The sequence below is a fragment of the Pyxicephalus adspersus genome, chromosome 3 (genome assembly GCF_032062135.1).
Source record: "Pyxicephalus adspersus chromosome 3, UCB_Pads_2.0, whole genome shotgun sequence".
In the NCBI taxonomy this organism is placed as follows: Eukaryota; Metazoa; Chordata; class Amphibia; order Anura; family Pyxicephalidae; genus Pyxicephalus; species Pyxicephalus adspersus.
The window spans coordinates 81338658-81361808 of NC_092860.1; the positions used below are offsets into that span (position 1 = coordinate 81338658).

A 23151-nucleotide genomic window follows, 5' to 3' on the forward strand; every position below is an offset into this window, starting at 1 on the left:
CACGTAATTTGGAGCGGATAATATACATCTGCTGAGCTGTACAATTAACTATTTGAAATTGCTGCCCATACTGTTTTATCACAACTTTTTGGACAACTCTGGAAAAAAAAATAACATCAAAGCCATTTCTTCAAAGCACGCGTATTTAAGGCAACGCAATTACTTACAAGGTTGATTTTGCAGGATCATAAGCAGGCGACATGGTGCTTTGCTGGGATCTCCTAAAACACAAATCCAATAGTTGTTTTAGAAATATAGACAAAAAACTAAAAACATCAGTTAGACTTGCTGATAATACTATAGATGATTGGCCCTCCTGCTACAAGAAATGCATCTAAAGAGGGTTAAAAATCGCCTCCCAATTACCCCAACATCTACCTGCTCCAGAGGGGAACATCTGACCCAATGGTCACATGGTTCATGAAAAGAAACAAAAGTTGTGTGGACCTGGAAGGAAGAAACACATGGGTTGGAGGGGATTTAAACTCTTTTCAGATTTTGTTCCTGAAGGAGGGATTTTAATCTTTCAGGTTGTACTGTCCTGGAAGATGATTGAAGGAAAAAAAATGTTTTGGCTTTGACAATAAATTTTAAAAAACATGGTTTGCATTTTTGAGAATAAGATTTAACAATGCTGAAAACAGTCTAATTATCGTTTTCTTTAACCTCCCTAGCGGTCTAATTCTGTCCAAATTTCCATGCAAAAAGCGGCACATTTTTTTGCATGGAAATGTATTTATTATTATATAAAGATTTCTTTGTATTGGATTCAATACAGCTATTTTGTATTAAATCCAATACAAAATTATTTGAATTTCCTGCTGATCCTCCCACCCGCACCGACGCTTGTACCGATGTTACCGGGAAACCCCATAGATCTCGTCTCTGCACTTCGCAGCTGGAGATCGGAGGAGCAGGAAGTGTCCCCAAGACCTGCGGAGACCAGCAGGATGCCGGGGGACAGTGACAGAGCAACTTTTTTTTTTTTTTTTTAGTTAAAAGCAAACCAGAGTGTGACTCGGGATTACCGCTAGGGGGGGTTAAGACATTTCCACAGTTACTAAAGAAAGGATTACACATGCAAACCTTTTATTTAACTACTCAAAATGTAATATTCACACAAAGCAATTAAAAACTTCTCCTTTTGAATAGGGGTGAATTTGAAAATGTTTCACTTATACCACCATTATTAGAAAAACATGACTGTATTTAAAAAGAGAAAAAATTCCTAAACACAGCTGATGTGCTGCTAAGCAGTAGACATGATCATAAATCTGCAGCACTCCTGATACTGTGAGCTGAGTAAAATATAGAATGCGTCACAAGCTGGTTCAAATGCTAAACCCTCAAGTAGTTGCCTGAAACAACGTGATTTTTTAACCTCTTTGACGCGTTTCACCTTACTGGCTTCCTCGGAGATTGGCTCGTCTCAGGAACTCAGCAACTACCGTTCTTTTGTAAAAACTTTTATATGCTAGGAGTGTGTGTATGGCCAAATATTCAAGAATACCTCACATGTTGGATGAGGTCAGGATTATTTTCATTTTATATTTCATTTCTGTTATACCTTTGTGTGAAAATCACCTACATTAAATACAATACAGTTCTGTCTGCATGCACCTTTCCTTATATACTGTAATTTCCAAGGGTTGGCTAGTAATTTCCTTGTGACACTGATTCTAGAGAATATAACTATATTCCCCTTTTTTCCTGAACAATTTTTATGAAACACAATCCCATTGCAAGTAATTTCAGGATTTACTGCTAGGCCTGGGCAATGGCATAGGTAAGCAAGTCACATGCTCTCCCATTCCTGGGTAATCTCACTGGCAAAAGAGAAGCAAGAAGCTACAAGGGGGCACAAGTAAGTTGTAGGGGTTAAGGAATTTTTTTTGCAGAGACACTTTCAGTTTGGCCATCACGAACAATGTGAAATTGTCTGTACAATAACTCAGATCCCATTAAATCCCATTAACATCAAATCCCATTAAATATTATCAACTGATGGGCTTGAGAAGAAATGTGAAATTAACTTGAAGCATAATTGGTTAATAGAAAAAAAAAAAAACATACCTATCGTGTGGCTGTTCCTCTGTCTCTGCGGAGGATTTCTTGAAATTGTTATCTAGAACAGGATGACCCCTCTGTGGTGATTGATACTGTGGTTTACTCATTTGTGGACTTGTAGGTAGTGCAGTTGTTGGTAAACAGTCCATTTTATTGGGCGATTCATGCGCATTCAAATCATGTTCAGAATATTCATCATTACTTTCTTGTGTCTCATGTTCTTGTTGTCTCCAGAGTTTTGTTGACTGAACTGATTTTTTGGTAGACTTTTGCAATTTTTTGTTATATGTTTGTGTTTTTTTACGAGCGTTTATGGGACTTCTAAAAGCAGAGACCCGCCGAGGATGCTTATCTAAATTGGGATGTTTCTGGGGAGAGGGACACTGTGGTTCATTTACTGAGGAACTTGAAGGTAATGGTGAAGTTGACAAATGGTCACTTGTACTTGGCAAATCACGAGCATTCAAATCCCGTTCAGGAGAATATTCATCATTACTTTCTTGTGTCTCATGTTCTTGTTGTTTCCAGTGTTTGGTAGACTGAAGTGATTTTTTTGTAGACTTTTGCAATTTTTTGGAAGATGTGTGCGTAGTTTTACGAGCTATGGTGCCACTTCCAGAAGCAGAGGACCTCTCGGGTTGCTCTTCTAAACTGGGATGTTTCTGGGGAGAGGGACACTGTGGTTCATTTACTGAGGAACTTGAAGGTAATGGTGAAGTTGACAAATGGTCACTTTTACTTGGCAAATCATGAGCATTCAAATCACGTTCAGGAGAATATTCGCCATTACTTTCTTGCGTCTCATGTTCTTGTTGTCTCCAGCGTTTGGTAGACTGAAGTGTTTTTTTTGTAGACTTTTGCAATTTTTTAGAAGATTTGTCTGTATTTTTACGAGCTATTGTGGTGCCACTTCCAGAAGAGAGAGAGGGAGAGGGACACTGTGGTTCATTTACTGAGGAACATGAAGGTAATGGTGAAGTTGACAAATGGCCACTTTCACTTGGCAAATCATGCGCATTCAAATCATGGTTATGAGAACTTATAGCATTGCTTTCTTGAATCTCATTATGTAGTTGCTTCCAGAGGTTTTTAGACATTTGTGATTTGTTTTTTGCAGATGTCTTTGTTTTTTTAAGAGTTTCAATGTCACCCCCAGAAGCAGAGGATGATTTCTTGGAAAGCTGATCCAAAATGGGTTGGTCCCTCTGTGGAGATTGATACTGTGCTTCTCTTATTGGTGGACTTGGTGAACTTCCTGTTGGAGAACATTCACTTTCTTGTGTCTGGAGTGACTTTTTTGTAGATGTTTGTGATTTGTTACGAGCTTGGTTGGTATGTTTTTTAACCTTCAATGGTCTTGAAATTTCCTCACTTTCAGCGGGTTTTATTTTTTTTGTTCTTTTCCTAGAATTTAGGATTTTTTCGTTGCTTTCTTTAAAAGGCTTGTCTACATATTGATCTAGGTGTCTTCCTTCTTTCAGTTCAAAGCTTTCTTCCTTATCTCTTTGCCATTCTGAAGGCTCCTTTGATTCACCTGAAGCTTTTCCTAAAATATACACACAAAATTAAATGTCTTTGACAATGCTGTCTTCTTAAATTTATCGCACACAAACACAAATACAGAGGATAAGAAACATTCTGTCCATATATAAGTAAGATAAACAACTAGATCACCTGATTGCATTTTAAAATAATTTAGGAAAACAAATGCTTGCCTATGTATTGTATATGAAACTAAAACATGTAGAAAGTTTTTAAAAGTCTAGTACTCAAAAATTTTTTTCATCCTTTTAGTCAACGCTAGTTGTAAAAATATATACCGGATGAATTTAACTCTTTTAATACATACAAACGCTAAATAATTAATATTACTTCTAAAAATACAAACAGATTCTTTTTAATAATATAAATATAGATTGAAAATGGACAAATTAGTACAGTAATTTTTACAATAAACAGTTACATACTTTTGCTTTTTGGTGACTGTTGCGGTAGTGCCTCCTCTATTACAAATGTAGAGTTTCTTCCCATTGGGTTAACTACCCACCAAGTTGATGGTGGTGCAGATACTCTCTTGGGCCTTGAGGAGTTATTCTGATTTTGGTTATCCACACCAACCTGCAAATATTTGTGAACAGCTAACCTTTCTACTTCAGTGGGTCTTGATTTTTTCTTATCTGGAAAAAATGACATTTTTATATTTGACTTTACTTTCAGTATTAAATACACGCCTGATCACCATACAATATTTTTGTAAAATATTGGCCATTGTTTGAAAAATATGACTCTTCATGCAGAAAACCTGTATTTTATTATTTACAGAGTGTGCTCAGACCAAGCAATTTATTATATCATAATTGTTTTTGCCCTTTTTGTTGTTGCGGCTGAAAATAAAGTTATAAGAGGATATATATAGGATTTATTAAGGGTTATTAATAACCGCTGTCCACAACTTGAAATTCTTTAATTGAAAACAATGTATTTGTAAAAATAATCAATTTAAATTTATGACTGCACTGACTCTGCTTGCTACCTAGCCAAGGTGGCAGCAAAAGGACTGTCAATAGACCTGTGAGAAAAGGTTGTTGAATTGTACAAAATCAGGAAAAGGATATAAAGGGATACAAAAAAATTCCCCCAAGGTTCTTTTGAGTTAAGCTTTTTGAGCTCCTTACAGTTGACACACTTCCTTAGATCACTACCGCCAGCAAGGAAGTTCTCGAGATCTCTGGCGGAGTTTGAGACCCTCTGCAGTGATAGTGGTATGGTGCAACACACCCTCACGGCTGTAAATACCAATGCCTATGCATCCATCAGATCCATAAATGACATCAGGAACCTTCTGTACCAATTTCAGATTCTCGCTCGACCATTCGTATTGCCCGAGAATCATTTGATGTGTGTACATAGCCTCTTCCTTTTTGTTACATTGCCTTGTTGTTCTTGTGTCAAGCTGACTTGGCGGATACATATACAACCTATTTTTTGTATAGTAAGTCCAAGCTCATTTCACATAAGCATATAGTAAAGAGGAAAACAAATTACCATTTACTGGAGACAAGGAGTCTGTTGCATCATTGCGGCTCCTTCTTGAATCTTTATTATCATCAGTCTTCTTTGCACTGATATAAGTAACCTGTTAAAAATAAATAAATAAGTGAATAAATAAATAGTTTTGGCCAATGTCGTTGTTTGCTTGCTAAAGTTTTAAGGTATTCTTGAAATATATGTATACAGATTGCAACATCTTGCCAAAAGTGCATGCCAGGCCTTAGAATAGCCACTGTCATTGAAAGTGACAGGCAAAGCTTGTACTCTTGGCAGATTTAGATCTTGTCACAATAACCTCCCCCCATTGCTTTTTTTTTTTTATAGGACCTTCAATATAATGGGCATCCCCAATGGATAATAAAATAACAACAAAAGGTAGAAAGACAAGTGTTGGCACTTAAAGAAAAGGCCAAAGTCTTTAGTTGCCTGCTCATACCTCCAGCAGGCTCTCTAGTAGTAGTTAGTCAAATTCAAGTGGACTAGCTGCCTCATCAGTTCCGTCAGTGTCAGAAAGTACCCCAAAATTTATATCCACATAACACAAACACTTTCCAATCATTGACACTGTGGAACTGCAGGCGTTGTCGTCCCGAAAATAGCCGAGAGAGAGGCTTACGCAGCCCAAGCCACATCAAGACCATGGAGGATAATTTACTTTTGGTGAACTGGAGCTGGACAGAGGGATTGAAGTACAATGGCCTCCTGGTTGACGTGAAAGGCAAAAACTACCCTATGTATAAATTAAGGCTTAGGCCTCAACACCATCATGTCCCTATGCCAAACCAAAAAGGATTCCTGGCAGGATAGGGCAAACAGTTCAAAAGCATTTATCTTACAGAGATGAAGTCTACAGCATAAATATATATATATATATATATATATGTTTATATATATCTTGTGAGTGAGAGCAGAGGCATGTCTCTATGTCCAAGATATGGTTTCTAAAAAGCAGAGAGAACAACAAGAACCCAAGCTGCCAACTGATCCCTGATCAATGAGTGAATTGCAAATGGATTCTGAAACAAAAGAGAAAAAGTATAGAGAAATTACTTTTGCTAGTGCTCAGAGCCAAATGCTGGTTGAGAATTAGCTGATGGGAAAAGACGATACATCACACATCGATACCCTTGCTAGCTCTGTGACTCATACTAAGTATGCCTTCCATGGTTGATAATAAAAATTACAAGTAGTAAATTTCCTAGCTTTTAACATCAGAAAAAAGAGATACCCTTAGAACCTGAACTTTAAATGCCATGTTTTTAAAGCTAGTGACCAAAAAGCAAGAATAAAAATTTGTTCTCCCCGTTAACGTGCAAAACACACAAGATGTTTCGGTTTCAAAACTCTGAAGGTTTGAGATCCAATTAGAACAGTTGTAATGTATGGACAGTCAAAGCCATATTGTCCGACATATGCTGCAGTTAATATTCCCATAACAGGAAGCGGTTTCCCACAGTGACAAATTGGGATGCCACAACAGTACTAAGGTTAGCACCTTGATGAATCCAGAGCTACAGATAAAAAGTCAAAGATCTGCATTTATCGATCTGTTTTGTTTTCCTCTTGTGAATCAGAGAAAAGCAGTTACTTACGTTATGCACTTCTGAACGAATATTATTTTCCTTTTTTTTATTCTTTTTGTTGTCATTAGGAATTTTGCGAGGTTTTTTGTTCCAATTTTCAGAACCACTGTCAATTTCTGAAGTATCATGAATAACAAATTCTTCATCTTCAGCAGTGACTGGAAGGTCAGAAAAGTTAGCAACATCCATCCTATAAATAAAAACACAAAAAAATTAAATAAATTAACACAATATAAAAAGGGGAGACAGTATAGTTTGCCTACAACCTTAGCAAAAGATCATCCTGTCAGACTATGCAGGCAGATCTATCTATGAGAATATCTTCTGTTCTCATTTGGGTTTACCAAGGGAGGGTTATTTCTCAAAATATGCATTACCTGAGGCGTTCAGGATTCAGGCAACTGTATGAAAAAATGGCAATTGAGTACCTTTTCCAGTTACAGCAAATATTTTAGTAAATTGTTCAATTTACCATTATTATGCAATACCACAGTAATGTTTTGCATCTTCACATTATTGCAGAATATTGGTGAATTGAAGAAACTGTCTAACCCAAACAACATATTTAATGGTCTTTGAGTTCCTCATTACGTCATTGTTTAGACATACCTTTTTACTGGAGGCTCACTGTTTCCAAATTTGGCTAAATGAGATGTAAAGGTATTTGCATCTTTCCACAATTTATCTTTTGTTGTATCATCTCTTAAGGTGTTTTTTCTGAGAAAAATAAAACAACAAATATTAATCAAAACAAAAGCAAAAGACAACATAAGCAAGTAATGAACAAAAGCTAAAGAAAAACAACAGAATGCAGGAAAACTACCATTTGCAGACTTAAATATCTACATTTTCTGTGTTTCGTTTTGACTAGGGTTTGGTCTGGTATGTTTTTTTGTCACCTTTATCTCACTAGGGGACATTCCAGTCTGGCAAACACAACAAGTAAGGATATGGTCTCCAAAATTAGGGAAATTAAATCTAAATTATTTGTCTTCTAAAGAATTATCTGCAGTAGAGAGATTACTTTCTCATCTCATTTTAGGGTACAATTGAAAATGTTGGGGACACAGATGGTGATAAAAACTCGACAGGGATTCTGAAACCATTTTGGTTTTAGGTACATATTTTTTTCATATTTTAGGTGTAATATAAAATGTAATAGCATGCATATGCATATTTATGAGATACAGCAGCATGTCCTACACGTGAAAACAAATGACTTGGACACAACTTGAAGGAGCAAGGGTTAAAGCATGAAAATAGTTCATGTAGAATATAGCATAGTTTACAAATTCAACCAGTTAATACACTGGAGTAAGAGGAAAATGTGCTTTGTGTTGTGACATTCTACCTTACAAAATTCAAATATAAATACAGAAATAATTAAACTCCATCAGGACTAGCACTCAACAATGTCACCTGAGTAACCGTGTTTTAAAGAAATTACAGAAAAGATTACATCTAAGTAATGGATGACAAAAAATATGAAGTGCAAGAATGAAACAACTTTAATCTCAAGAAAAATAATCTATATTATAAATAAATTAAAATTCAGCTGAATTACGGAGAAAATGTTTTGAAGGATCTCAATAATCTAGGCGGTTTACTTACGCAGTTTGGGACTTTACAGCTGCTTGGTCAGAGACTGTCTTTGCAGGCTCAATCTCCAACATCTGGTGTGAGGCTGTGAAGAGAAAGGAAAAATATTACATTTATTTACATAAATACTTCTATTAGTAAATCTCAATTTCTTTCACTGGCTAAAACACTCTTCTATGAAATGGGGACAATGTTTCCCCAGTCCTGTGAGTAGGTAAATATTTCCTGTCTAACAGTAAACTAGTTGTCTCTGCATAAATAGCTATAGGTTACATGTTAAAGCTGAATTCCTAAACAACCAACAACATTGGTCAGATAGTCAACTGAGACAAGTGCAACAATTTTCTGACATGTGTATGCAGCCTAAGTTTCAAGATAAGCAGGGATGACCTGAGAAGATATGGAGACCTGTTTCTAAAGGCCTAGACTTTTTAGAGGCTCCATAGGGTCCCAGAAATAAATTTAAAGACAATATACAGTTAGGTCCATAAATATTTGAACATAGACAACTTTTTTCTAATTTTGGTTCTGTACATTACCACAATTAATTTTAAATGAAACAACTCAGATGCAATTGAACTGCAGACTTTCAGCTTTATTCAGTGGGTTGAACAAAAAGATTGCGTTAAAATGTGAAAAACCAAAGCCTTTTTTTTTATTTTACACAATTACTATTTCAGGGGCTCAAAAGTAATTGGACAATTGACTCAAAGGCTATTTCATGGGCTGGTGTGGGCAATTCCTTCGTTATGTAAAACATGGTGGAGGCAGTGTGATGGCTTGGGCGTGCATGGCTACCAGTGGCACTGGGACACTAGTGTTTATCCGTGATGTGACACAGGACAGAAGCAACCGAATTAATTCTGAATTAATTGATGTCCATGAGTTCAAGACTACAGGCTGTCATTGCCAGCAAAGGGTTTTCAAACAAGTATTAGAAATGAATCTTTTATTTTCAGCTTTTTAATTTGTCCAAATACTTTTGAGCCCCTGAAATGAAGTGATTGTGTAAAAAAATAAAAAATAAAAAGGCTTTAGTTTCTCAAAATTTTATGTAATCTTTTTGTTCAACCCACTGAATAGAAGCTGAAAGTCTGCAGTTCAACTGCATCTGAATTGTTTCATTTAAAATTATTTGTGGTATTGTACAGAACCAAAATTAGAAAAAAGTTGTCTCTGTCCAAATATTTATGGACCTAACTGTAAAAGGTATTTTTGGGCACTAAGCTTCAGTACAATGAAATAAAAGAAGGCTTACAAATCCTATAACTTACTACTGGAAGATTTTGATCTTTCTGCTTTTGATCTTGGAATCTTTATTCTTTCACGGTTGGGATCCCAAACCAGATCAGAAATGTCTTCTTCAGCCATTTCTACTTCCTTATTTTCTTGCCTTGTCTGTTGGCTGTTTAACATAAACCAATAAACAAAATATAACTTTGAAAACATCAGAAAAATCTCATATATGAACTGCCATATGTAAAACAGTTATAGATGAAAAGCCTCAACAACTTCCTGAACCTTAAATAGATATTATTAAAAATAATGAACTTACAAAGATTTGGAACAAGGAAGTGACTGTTCAGACATGGCCTTTGATTTTACAGACGACTTCTGACTCTCCAAAATAGCTAATAGATTCAGAAATACAAATAGAGAATAAAAATGGTTACATTCAGAAAAAAATAACTTTAAAACAGAATGAAAAAAACAAACTGACTCAAAAAAAGAAGCGCTAAAGTACCAGGTAATAAAAGAATATACCTACATATTTGAATGCATAGTTACTAGAGGAACCAAATCCTTCTATCATACACAGCCAAAGATAACGACATTTAAGCCTCTATTTAGATCTGCAATTATGACTGCACATGTAATAACCAGGGATCAGGGATAAAACCCAACGGAATTTACAGATATATTCAAATGGAATGCAATCTAATATTTTTGGGAAAAGGATTGATTGAACACCAAGGGCAATATATCCAGTATTGATTGCTACCATTGCTACCATTTTTGGCTACCATATATAAAACAACCTCACAAAATAAATGTGCTTTGCCCCTGATGCCAATCATGTAGCATGAGAGCGTACTGTCCAAGAAGATGGCGAGGAAAACCTATGACGGCCCAGGTGTTCAGCCAGCAGAAAAAAAGCCAAAAGGCCATAAATATGCCTAGGCCCTGCTATTATACATTAACAGGAAAATCTAATAAGAATACAATAGGACCTGTAGTTTTGCAAGGTTACATGCAAAGAAACACTATTTAAGTGAAAAATACTAAGGGACAACATGAACAAATTAGTATTGCTTTAAAAAGACATAATCATTTTTGTATTAGAAGATATAACATGTATCCATTTTTTACTCCACCCCTATTTTTTTTAACTTTACATCCTTTTTGTCGACATGCAGTATAATTGGAAAACAGAGCACAGTCTACCTAATTTGTTTTAGTTTTTTGTTGCCTTATGCACAATTTGTAAACTGAAAAAAGGTTCTTTTCACACATGCTTGGACATGCAGGAGTAAAAGTAAAAACCCTGAAAGCCAGCATATTACCAAAGTCTTTGATAAGCAATGTAATGTTACAATTGCAATCAACTCATTCAACCTCCCCCACCAACTCTTCAAATAAAAAAAATAAATAAATAAATAAAAAACACCCTATATACATATGATGCCAGCATATGTTGAAACAAACTTTATAGAACAAACTACTGACAGCAATACTTACTAAATATCTGCCTTTTAAGTCCCCTAATCTTTAAAACACTTATGACTTAGACAATGGAACCTGCCAGATTAGATTTTCTAATTTTGGTTCTGAACATTACCACAATTAATTATAAATGAAACAACTCAGGTGCATTTGAACTGCAGACTTTCAGCTTTATTTCAGTGAGTTGAACAAAAACGATTGCATAAAAATGTGAGGAACTAAAGCCTGTTTTTTTTTTACACAATCACTTCATTTCAGGGGCTCAAAAGTAATTGGACAAATTAAAAAGCTGAAAATAAAATGTTCATTTCTAATACTTGGTTGAAAACCCTTTGCTGGCAATGACAGCCTGTGGTCTTGTACTCATGGACATCACCAGATGCCGGGTTTCCTCCCTTTTAATGCTCTGCCAGGCCTTTACTGCAGCGGCTTTCAGTTGCTGTTTGTTTGTGGGCCTTTCTGTCCGAAGTCTTCATACTAGGTTAGATGAAAACAGGGGGAAAAAATTCCTTCTTGATTGCATGAGGCGATCAGATTTCCCTGGATCAACAGTCACTGTTATTTTTACTTTAAAGCCCTAATACCCAGTTATATTCTGTGCTTCCAGCTTTTTCCTAAAGCAATCTATAGTAGTTGCTGAAACTACTTCCTAAGCGAGCTGATTCCACATTTTCACAGACATTACAGTGAAGAATCCTTCCTTATCCAGAGCTTAAACTTCTTTTCCTCCAGACGCAAAGAGTGCTCTCTTGTTCTTTGTAATGATCTCAAAGTGAATAATGGGGAAGAGAGTTCTCTATATGGACTATTTATATATTTATACAGGGTGATCATATCCCCCCTTAAACAGCTCTTCTCAAGGGAGAATAGATTCAGTTCAGCTATCTCTCCTCATACCTGAGCTCCTCCATTCCTTTTATTAATTTAGTTACCCTTCTCTGCACTCTCTCCAATTCCACAATGTCCTTTTTGTGAACTGGTGCCCAAAACTGGACTGCATATTCCAGATGTGGTTTGACCAATGCTTTGTACAGGGGCAGGATTATGTCTCCATCTCTGCAGTCTTTTCCTCTTTTAATACAAGAAAGTACTTTACTAGCTTTAGATATTGCAGCTTGGCATTGCATGCTGTTATTAAGTCTATGATCTACCAGAACCCCCAGATCATTTACCATTTCTGACTCCCCCAAAGGTATTCCCCCTAGACAGTATGAAGCATGCATGTTGTTAGCTCCCAAGTGCATAACTTTATATTTATCTATATTAATTGTTGTTTGCCACAACAGGTGACTGACTTGGCCATTCAAGGTTATTCCACTTCTTTGCTTTAATAAACTCCTGGGTTGCTTTGCTTGTATGTTTTGGGTCTTTGTCCATCTGTATTATGAAACGCCTCCCAATCTATTTGACTGCATTTAGCTGGATTTGAGCAGACAGTATGTCTCTGAACACCTCAGAATTCATTCGGCGGCTTCTGTCCTGTGTCACATCATGGATAAACACTAGTGTCCCAGTGCAACTGGCAGCCATGCACGCCCAAGCCATCACACTGCCTCCGCCATGTTTTACAGATGATGTGGTGTGCTTTGGATCATGAGCTGTTCCACACCTTCTCCATACTTTTTTCTTGCCATCATTCTGGTAAAGGTTGATCTTGGTTTCATCCATCCAGAATGTTTTTCCAGAACTGTGCTGGCTTTTTTAGATGTTTTTGAGCAAAGTCCAATATAGCCTTTCTATTCTTGAGGCTTATGAGTGGCTTGCACCTTGCAGTGCACCCTCTGTATTTACTTTCATGCAGTCTTGTCTTTATGGTAGACTTGGATATCAATACGCCTACTTCCTGGAGAGTGTTGTTCACTTGGTTGGCTGTTGTGAAGGGGTTTCTCTTCACCATGGAAAATATTCTGCGATCATCCACCACTGTTGTCTTCCGTGGATGTCCAGGTCTTTTGGCGTTGCTGAGTTCACCAGTGTTTTGTTTCTTTCACATGATGTACCAAGCTGTGGATTTTGCCACTCCTAATATTGTATGGGTTTTTTTCTGTTTTTGAAGCTTAAGGATGGCTTGTTTTACCTGCATGGAGAGCTCCGCTGACCGCATGTTGTCTGTTCACAGCAAAATCTTCCACATACAAGCATATGAAATAATGAAGGAATTGCCCACACCAGCCCATGAAATAGCCTTTGAGTCAATTGTCCAATTACTTTTGAGCCCCTGAAATGAAGTGATTGTGTAGAAAAAGGCTTTAGTTCCTCACATTTTATGCAATCTTTTTGTTCAACTCACTAAATTGAAGCTGAAAAAGTCTGTAGTTCAACTGCATCCGAGTTGTTTCATTTAAAATTAATTGTCGTAATGTACAGAACCAAAATAAGAAAAAATTGTATCTGCTAGCCACATTGCCTAACAGGAAAAATCCATAAATCTGTACAGTATGTGTAGTTTTGCACTGCATTTGTTTGTATCTTACCGCTTAAAGGTGTAAGCTTTGTTTCTTTTACTAGTCTTTCATTACTCTGAGCGTTTTTAATGACATCAGTCGTGTCCCTTCTATTCACATTAGAATTATTTTCCTTCCTTGTAGATTGGCTGCTTTGTCAAAAAAGGAAGATACAGAATTATTTTCAGAGGACTATTTGATTTATACATGCAAACAGCATTCGATTTTTATAAAAGATTAGCATATACTGAATAATTTATGGAATGTTCACAATAATTTTAAAAATAATAAAAGACGTACCGACTGCTCAAATACACAGGTGACTGTTCTGAAATAACCTCAGAAGTTTTATGCTGCAGATTCGGATTCCTTCGAGCACCTTTATATTAGGACAAAAGAAAGAGAAAAGCAATTAACATATACCTGAAGATGCTAATAAATGCTTACCTTTTTACACATTAAGGGCTCTATTTAAAAATGATTCTACTTTCAGTTTGCTCATAAATTTGTTTTTTTCTTCAATTCATTTCCCATTTCCTAGTATTTCCTAGTAGACCTATGGATAAGTATGATTATCTGTCAGTGAATTTCAGAAGCATTGGACTGGGGGAATAATTTATAAATATTGAGCCATACATATTTTTTTTTCTACTAAACTGACCCCCAACAGACCTGCAATACTATATGCAAGAATGGCACAGTCAGAAACAGAAGTTTTTTATTCTTATTTGCTTTTGCAGTGCATGTACAGTATAGCCAAGCTTCATTCAATTATTAGTAAACCCCTTTAACATGGGACAGTTAGAAAGAGACATACACAATGTACTTGGAAATTATGTAGGACAAGTTTTCTGGTAAGAAAAACAGATTTTTCCCTAGTTTTTCAGGAACTTAAAGATGTGAAAATCATTATTTATATTGGGCAGAACCCTGGAGATTTTCAATATAGATATCTATATATATATATATATATATATATATATCTATATCTATATCTATATCTATATCTATAGATATATAAAGGTAGATATATAGATATTTATAGATAGATATAGATATAGATAGATATAGATATATATATAGATATATATAGATATAGATTTATACATACATAGATATATATATACATACATACATACATACATATACACACACACACACGCACACATTTCCTCAACATGGCAAATCCTCATCTGTTACTTACTGCTGGGTGTTGTTGTATTAGTCTCCTTTGAGCTTCCAACTGAAGATTTTTTATTAACTAAGGAGAAACTCATATTTATACTATGTTCATCCTCTATTATAAATTCATCATCCTCTCTGGGGGAAATAAAAAAAAAAAAAGAGAGAGGAGTTTAGCTATTGTTAGCATTCAAAACAATTTCTGATTTATTAAATTTTGCTGGTAAATTTTAGATGATGCAAAGAAAAGTAGGCAAGTTCCTTTTTTTTCTGTGCTATGAAGGCTTTAAAGTATTACAGTAAAGTGATGTTAGTAAATGACCTTCTAGAACATTTACAGCCTACAGCACCTGAAACTAAAGTTTAGTTTTAATTAAATTTGCCTTCTCTTGCTCCTTCATTACCTCTCATCAAAAGGCTAATGACCTTTTTGATTAAAACTTTTTCATTTTTATTACAAACCTCATTTACATTCAGCAACTCATCTGCTGGGTCTGCAATTTTCTATACAATGTAGGCAGATCATGGCTCATAGGAAACGCTAGCAAGGTGCTCTTTACAGCTTCCTGAACTGGAAGGAAGCCCTAAACCCCTGAAAGCAGGGTGGATGTCAATCAAAAGGAGTGCATGTTCCTAGTTAAGCTACATGTGCACATCCCCCAGCCATGAAATGGGGAGGCTCCGTCTGTCTTGCAGAAACCAATGATCGTTGTGAAATGCTCACAGTGTAATGAAATCAGAGTAGGAAAATTCAGTACAGGTAAAAATAAGTCTGTACTAAAGCTCAAATTCAGTTTTAAAAATGTGTTATGCTTGTCTGTAACCCCCTTGTCTTCATTCTTCAAAAAAGCTTAACTCTACCTAACTCTAAAGCTACGTACACACGTCCAATGGTTCTCGCCCGATAATCGGCTCATGGCTGATAACGGACAAGCATTTGGTGTGTGTACAGCGCCCTTCGTCCGAACAACCGTCCTGGTGGATCCACGGATGATGGGCGACGAATGATCCTAATGCAGGGGAAGGGGGAGAAGGCGCAGCGGTGCCGCTCCACCGTTCTCCCCTTCCCCTCTCCATAGGCAGAACGGTGCTGTATGTACAGCACTCACATTCATGCATCTTTCAGTCTTTTGTCGTTGGAAAAGATTGTGAAAGATCCTTTCCAATGACAATAATTGCACGTGTGTATGTGGCTTAAGCCTCACTGTTAGTGAAAGTTGCAGCCTGTCACAAAAAAAAAGCGAAAAGGGAAATGGTTTCAATTACCGGGTTGTTTAAAGACATCGAGAGGATGGCCATTATTGATCGTTATAAATATTCTTCCTGGTATATTACACTAATGTCCCAGGTTGAAAGTTGGTCTATAGTATTCCCATAAAAATGTTAAAAGATTTTTTTTTTCAATTTTTTTTGATTTAGCTTATGCTTATCCTATAAGCTTTATGGATTCTATTGTAATCTTGGTACGATGTATGATTATTGGTATTTAACTAGATGGAGAACTGATCTTTTGGTTTATGTTTATTCCTGTGTCTTAGTATGTTTTTTGAATACTCCTATGGTTATAAGTTTTTAAAACTATTGTCCTCCTGCCCATCTTTAGATGTTGTTATTGTTTGTATGTGAAAAGTTTTATGTTGAAAATTCAATAAAGAAATTTTGAAAAAAACAAGATGGCTAATAGGAAGTTACAACTCTGGACTTTTCCAGAAGTAGTCACCTGTTTACTGGATCTACTAATATTATAAATTAAGGATTGCACTGCCCAGGGTTGTGACCACTTTACATGGCTCAGTATGAACTATTGCTTTCATTCCCATCTAAATACAGAGGCTGTAATGAGGTTGGGTTGCTCGAGGAGTTAGCATCACTTGCTGTTCTAACATGGTGCATGACAGTGTAGCCTGCCACAACTAACCTTATTTACTAGTAATCGATGATTGAGGCAATACATACTGTTCAGCCACGTGTTCTGCAGTTGTTACACTAGGTCCTGAAACATTCTTGTTGCTAGGAGCATAACTTTTGGATAGAAGCATCTGTCTTGCCGGAACATCATCTGCTGGTGGTCTTTTATACCTGCTGGAAAAGATGCTTGCAAAGCCCTCTTTTTCTTTTACTACAGCATCACTAAACCGCAACCTGTATTAAAAGAGGGATAGTATTACATGCAAATGTTTGATATGTCCATCTTCTGTGAACAATAACTAAACACTGAAACATGCTGGTAGTCATCCTGAGCTAGTCAACAAACCTCCTGTAGGTGGCGTTATAACCTGAAAGTACAAAATGTTCTATTGCCCCTCCATGGACAGTTGAAGACACAGGATAAATGAGTTTTAGGGAAAAAAAGTCCTAAGTAAATGTAGTTATTCAAAATAAAACCTTACCTCTTTTGTGGAGAATGTTTAGGAGCTGGACTTGGAGGTCCCTGGACTGCAGAGCTATCCGAGCTATACATCCGATCTCTTAATACATTACTCGGTGAAGTAACAATTTCAGTTTCTGATACCTTCTCAAGAACCAGATTAAGTGGCAAATCGTTTTCATAGTCATCAATTTCCTCGTCAGAATCTACATCCAAATCTAAGTTATTAAAATGAAGAGCAGGTTTAACATTTTCACTAACTGTAATACTTTTAACAGTAGTCAGTCTGTTTGGTTTTGTGAATTTCGCCTAAAATGTCAAATACATTATTACTAGTTTGAATGTCTGCTTAACATATAATAAAAATGTAAAACACGTACAAATCACAATGAGAATGTTCATTGTCGCTGTTGTCTACCGCCCCCCGGCCAGGATCACAGTTTTTGGATAACTTTGCCTCTTGGCTCTCACACATTTTTTCCCATGACCTGCCCACCCTCATCCTCGGTGACTTTAATGTTGCAATGGATGAGCCCAACCATCCTTCCTCAGCCAAACTGCTCTCCATTATCTCCACATTTTGACTCACACAGAACATCAATGGCCACACACACATTGCTGGACACACTTTAGACCTGGTATTTTCTAAACTCTGCAACCTCACCCTTCTTGAAAACTCACCATTTCCCCCTTTCCGATCACAACCTTATCACCTTCAACCTATCGAACTCTTGCCCCTCTTTGCCACATCCCAGGCCTGGCCAATGGCAGAGAGATATCCATAACCTTGACCACAACCTTTACTCAAACTGCCTTGCGTCCCTAACCCCCGCCCTCGCCAAAATCGCCCCTGCCACCTTACGCTACCCCCGACCTGCCAAACACCATCTCTGGCACAACAATCACACCAAACATCTACAAAAGACTGTTCATGCAGCTGAGCGCAAGTGGAGAAAATCTGGCCTCAGCACTGACTTTATCAGCTTTTATCAACTTTAACACAGAGCTCACTGTCACCAAGCAAAATTATTTCTCCGCTGTCATTTCCTCAAGCTTTCAACCCATGCAGCCTCTTGTCAACAATTGACTCCCTCCTAAACCTAACACCTGCTCCCCCTACAACCTTCTCTGCCCAAGACATAGCCACCTACTTTAGAGATAAAATTGACAAAATCAGACATGATGTCTCTGCTCACTGTGCTACTCCAACCATATCCACCCCTTCCACCTGTAAATCATCACTGGTCTCCCTCAGCCTTGTTACACTGGATAAAGTCTCCTCTCTTCGCCCATCATCTCCATCTACTACCTGTCTGCTTAACCTGATTCCCTCTGATCTACTCCGTTCCCATTCCTCCACCCTAGCCCCCGCCCTAACCAAACTATTCAACTTCTCCCTTTCAATTGGTATCTACATCCGCTTTCAAACATGCCATTATTCTCCCTATCCCTACCCTGCTGACGATACTCAAATCTATCTGTCCACTCATGACCTAGCTCCTTCAGTACTGGTTAAGTTCTAATGCTGCTTGTTAGCCATCTCATCTCGAATGTCTGACCAATTCCTGAAACTCAACCTGGATAAAACAGAACTCATCATCTTCCTCCGCCCAAATTCCAAATCTCCTGACATATTCCTTACTGTTATTCGGCCCTCTCCTCAGGCACGTTGTCTTGGCGTCACCTTTGATTCTGCCTTATCATTTCCCCCCCATCTTCCCCACCCCCCCTATGCAACATCTCCAAAATCCACCTTACCTGTCCCCAAAGACCACCAAACTACACTCTCTTATCTCTCGTCTGGACTACTGTAACATCCTCCTCTCTGGTATTTCACTAACCCGACTCTCTCCTCTACAATGTACTATGAATGATGCAGCCAGACTCATCCATCCTTCCCACCGCTCCTCTTCTGCTGCATCTCTTTGTATTTCTCTTCTTTGGCTTTCATTTCACCTTAGAATCAAATTTAAGCTCCTGTGTTTTACCTTCAAATCCCTCCACACATCTTGTCCCACTTACCTTTGTGACCTGATAACAAAAAAAAATACTCCCCTAGCCACTCTTTCCGTTCCTCCGATGACCTACTAATGACTTCCTCACTCATACCCTCGCCACACACACAGCTCCAAGACTTTTCTAGAGCTGCCCCAACTCCCTGTAATGGTCTACCTCATGCTATTCTCTTTAAAAAGATCATTCAAAACCCATCTTTTTAAACTTGCCTACCCATCCTTTTCTGTATTTTGAAACCGTCACTACTTCCCACCACTACATATCTCCCCTCCTATAGTGTGTTAATTCCCCCACCTCCTAGATTGTAAGTTCTTCAGGGCTCCTGAAGGCCTCCTCCTGTGTCACTGTCTGTATTCGTCTGTCATTTGCAACCCCTATTTAATGTACAGCGCTGCGTAATCTGTTGGCGCTACATAAACCCTGTTTATTATTATTATTAATATTATTAATAATAATATTAATAATAATTTAATATCTGTACTTAAGTTCTTGCCTCCTGAACCTGTGCTCCCCCTCCTGCTCAGAGAGCTACCCCTCCTCACTCAGTCTGAAAGCTGCTCTGCAAGGAGGGGACATTGGTCACCTACTGGGAGACCCATCCTCATTAATGATTCATTCTCACATTCTAGTGAAACCCCCTATAAATGTGCCAAATATTACCCAATTATCCAAAATCCCATTATAATACTCATCATTTAAAGTGTGATATAAAAAAATCTGCATTAGACTAATAAACAACTAGATGTTCCACCCTTCAATGATCAATAATACACAAATATTTAGTGTCTTCATACTATTCACACAAGATAAAAGTATGCACACCAAATCATTAAAATCTTCCCACTAGATATGTCCTACTATATGACCCTGCAATAGGAAACCTTTTCTACCCTCTTCACTCCAACATGACCATATGCTAGCTATACTGTCTGATCACCTTTATATATGCTAAAACTAGGAAATACCAGGGCTCATACTACTGGACACAAATCAAATTGATGTAATATTATATAAGTAAAAGATTGTACATATATCTAGAGGCAAAAAAAATACAACCTTACAAATGGAAATTCCCTCCTCTTTACTTACACCAGCATATCTTTGGGGTATTAATGAACGTTCCTATTTCAAACTGTTTCAGGACTGTTCTCTTAGTGCTGAACTTCATTCCTAAGAATGACTATTCTACATTTCAGCAAATATACCCCACATCTTCACCAAACTCTATAAACATCTTCTCATTACCTACAGAATTTAAATTCGGTTATAAAGATGGTTCGTTCAGGAAAGGGCTAATTTTAGATTACAAAGCCATTGTGAACCTACCAAGTGACTTGTTCCTGAAACACTACAACATGACCAGGTGGAAAAAAAGGCTATAATCCTCTCTATTCAAACGTGGCAAACCATATGGAGTCAGGCTTATGAAAGTTGTATCTACACACTATATAAAGAAAATTCCTGGAAAATTATGTTGTGTTGGTAATATAACTCAGAACACTTTCACACAATATTTCCAACCTGATTATACCTTATTTCCAACGTGTGCTGTGGGGTTAACACTAATGTGAGTTTCACATATTCTGATGTTGCCCTACAATCAATGTTTTCTGATACATTGTGGAAGAGATAATTTTTAAAATTGTTATGCATCTACTCTTACTGAATCTTATTCTGCATCAACAAAAACAAAAATCAAATCATGGTGCTAGAGAGAAATGGAAATACTGCCACCGCAAATTACCTTATCAAGTGCATAAGAGAGGAGAGAACACTATTGAAACACCTGGAAGAACATGAAAACAAAACTTACTAATGATTTTCCCCACTGAGCTTTGTGACAATCCTACAGGAGACTTTGTAACCCTGTTAGACTGTACAAGGATTTGTGCATACTGTACATCTCAAGGAAACCAGAAAACTGGTACACCTCTATTTTCCCATTCCCAGCATCTTAGCCGACTGAAACTACCATTTGTTAACCCCCCCCCCCTAGCATTTTATTACCGTCCAAATTTCCATGCAAAAGCATTACATTTTTTTTGCATGGAAATTTTTTTACATTGTAGGCTATAATTCTTAGGCAAAACTCACCGCAACACAAAAATCTGGGAAAAAAAAAGTTAAATGTAATGTAAGTGTACAGTAGCATATATAATATATAAATATGAAAATTTCTTTGTATTGGAGTCAATACAGCTATTTTGTATTGAATCCAATACAAAATATTCGAATTTTCCACCGATCCACCCGCCTGCACCGACGTCACCGGGAAACCCCGGAGAACGTCTCTGCATTGCGCGGCTGGAGATCAGAGGAGGACATGTGCCCAAGACCTGCGGGGACCAGCAGGATGCTGGGGGACGACAACGGAGCAAGGTAAGTGGGTTTTTTTTTTTTAGGTTAAAGCTACCCTGAGTCACACTTGGAAATACCGCTAGGGGGGTTAATCCTGGACCAGATACATTTCAGGTTTGCTGATGATAGTATATCCTCTCCAGCCTCAGAGAGCTTTAATAAATCAGGGCCAATGTTGTTACATAAATAGGAAAAAAGCTATTTAATTCTTTAGCTCAAACAATGCTGCAAATTGAACTTTACATGAACTGGCATATCTACTTCAAAAAAATAAAAAAAAATTATTAACCTTTAACCCCCCTAGCAGTAATCCCGTGTGAGACTCGGGGTGGATTTTACCTGCAAATAGCGATAATCCCGAGTCACACTCTTGGTAGCTTTAACGTAAAAAAAAACCCACTTACCTTGCTCGTACCGTTTATTATATATGCTACTGTACACTTACATAACATGTTTAACTATTTTTTTTAACAGATTTTTCTGTTTTATTTAAAGTTTATTATTAAATTTTTTAGATATTGGACATTTTTCAGTGAGTCATGTCTAAGATTTATAGCCTACAATGTAAAATAAATTTCCATGCAAAAAAAAATGATGTAACGCTTTTTGCATGGAAATTTGGACGGAATTAGAACGCTAGGGGGGTTACTAAACCACACACAATACGGAAACATTAGCTGGAGTTTACAACTACCTACCTGCAGGGTGGAGAATGCCTGATTTAGAAGTGCCTGGATTTGATGAAGAAACTTGATTTTCCTAAACAAACAAATCGAGGATAAAGTAATGATAAAATGTTACAAAACAGTTACGACGGCTGGTTAAATTCAGGGACAATACCAGTACATAGTCTCTCTCGTAATACCCCCTTGCAGTTAACTTCAAACTGTGCTTGCTTAGGAATGATTTGCAAAATCACTGATCCCTAAAAACTGCTAAATCAGGACCAATGTGCCTGAAGAGTAGTTTTAGTTTATAAAGTATTGTACAACAAACATTTCCAACTACCACCTTTTAATTCGTCAGGTTCTATGCTTGCAGTAAACATATCACTATTTAAGCCCATTTTAGGGACAGTTAATGACATAACTATGGACTTTGTATAGCTATATAATTACAGTGTAATAATTATAATAACTACTGTGTCCCTTAGACTTCTAAATTAAAAATGAAAATTGGGGGCCCCCGGGGCCACTTACATAGAAAGGAGCATTGGGGAAGAGCCCCTAAATTTATACTTATCTCTCACAAATTTATAACTGTCATACTATGTTACCCTGTCTGCTTCTCTTCTTTGAACGCCAATTTACCTAGAATGGTGGGGTGTACAAAGCCGAAAATGTAGGTGCAGGGGGGGGGAGGGGGGTTGTGACACTTTTCGATAACCCCCCACACTAAAATTTCATTACTATGGCAATTGTAATGCCCTGTTACACATTACTGCCCACTTCTAACACTGGAACCCCAATTTCTTTGGAATGGGGAGGTGCAGGAAACTGAAAATGTGTGGGGAACATCTGAGGATAACACCCACAAAAGTTTTATCACAATGGCATCATTAGAACATAAAAAAACTCCGCACATCAAAACAAAATTGGGGTTTAGGTACTGGTAGGGTAAGTCATGGGTAACAGGGCAGCGTGTTTTAATGGGAAAAGTTTATGTAGTAATGCCATGGTGATGAAAGTTTGGGGGATGTTAGCCACAAGTGTCCCCCCACTTGCACCTATGATTCTGTTTATCTGCACCTCTCTGTTCT

At 37.2% G+C, this 23151-nt stretch overlaps 1 protein-coding gene across 5 annotated transcripts in view; it reads right to left on the minus strand.

The window, feature by feature from the left end:
* Positions 1-23151, minus strand: part of CENPC (centromere protein C) — a 39414-nt gene that overhangs the window by 9881 nt on the left and 6382 nt on the right. For 4 of the 5 annotated variants that reach the window (XR_011919912.1, XM_072405427.1, XM_072405429.1 and 1 more), the window contains 15 exons: positions 22091-22151; positions 17041-17236; positions 16607-16792; positions 14673-14788; positions 13769-13847; positions 13499-13620; positions 9856-9931; positions 9575-9705; positions 8313-8385; positions 7311-7418; positions 6711-6891; positions 5113-5203; positions 4035-4244; positions 2074-3613; positions 168-221 (listed from right to left, as the gene is read on the minus strand). Coding sequence is in view for 4 of the 5 variants with exons in the window: in XM_072405427.1 (XP_072261528.1) it covers positions 168-221; positions 2074-3613; positions 4035-4244; positions 5113-5203; positions 6711-6891; positions 7311-7418; positions 8313-8385; positions 9575-9705; positions 9856-9931; positions 13499-13620; positions 13769-13847; positions 14673-14788; positions 16607-16792; positions 17041-17236; positions 22091-22151 (3224 nt within the window). In the remaining variant the exon portion in view is untranslated. The remainder of the gene's footprint in view (positions 1-167; positions 222-2073; positions 3614-4034; positions 4245-5112; positions 5204-6710; positions 6892-7310; positions 7419-8312; positions 8386-9574; positions 9706-9855; positions 9932-13498; positions 13621-13768; positions 13848-14672; positions 14789-16606; positions 16793-17040; positions 17237-22090; positions 22152-23151) is intronic. The other variant, XM_072405428.1, reaches the window with a different exon arrangement.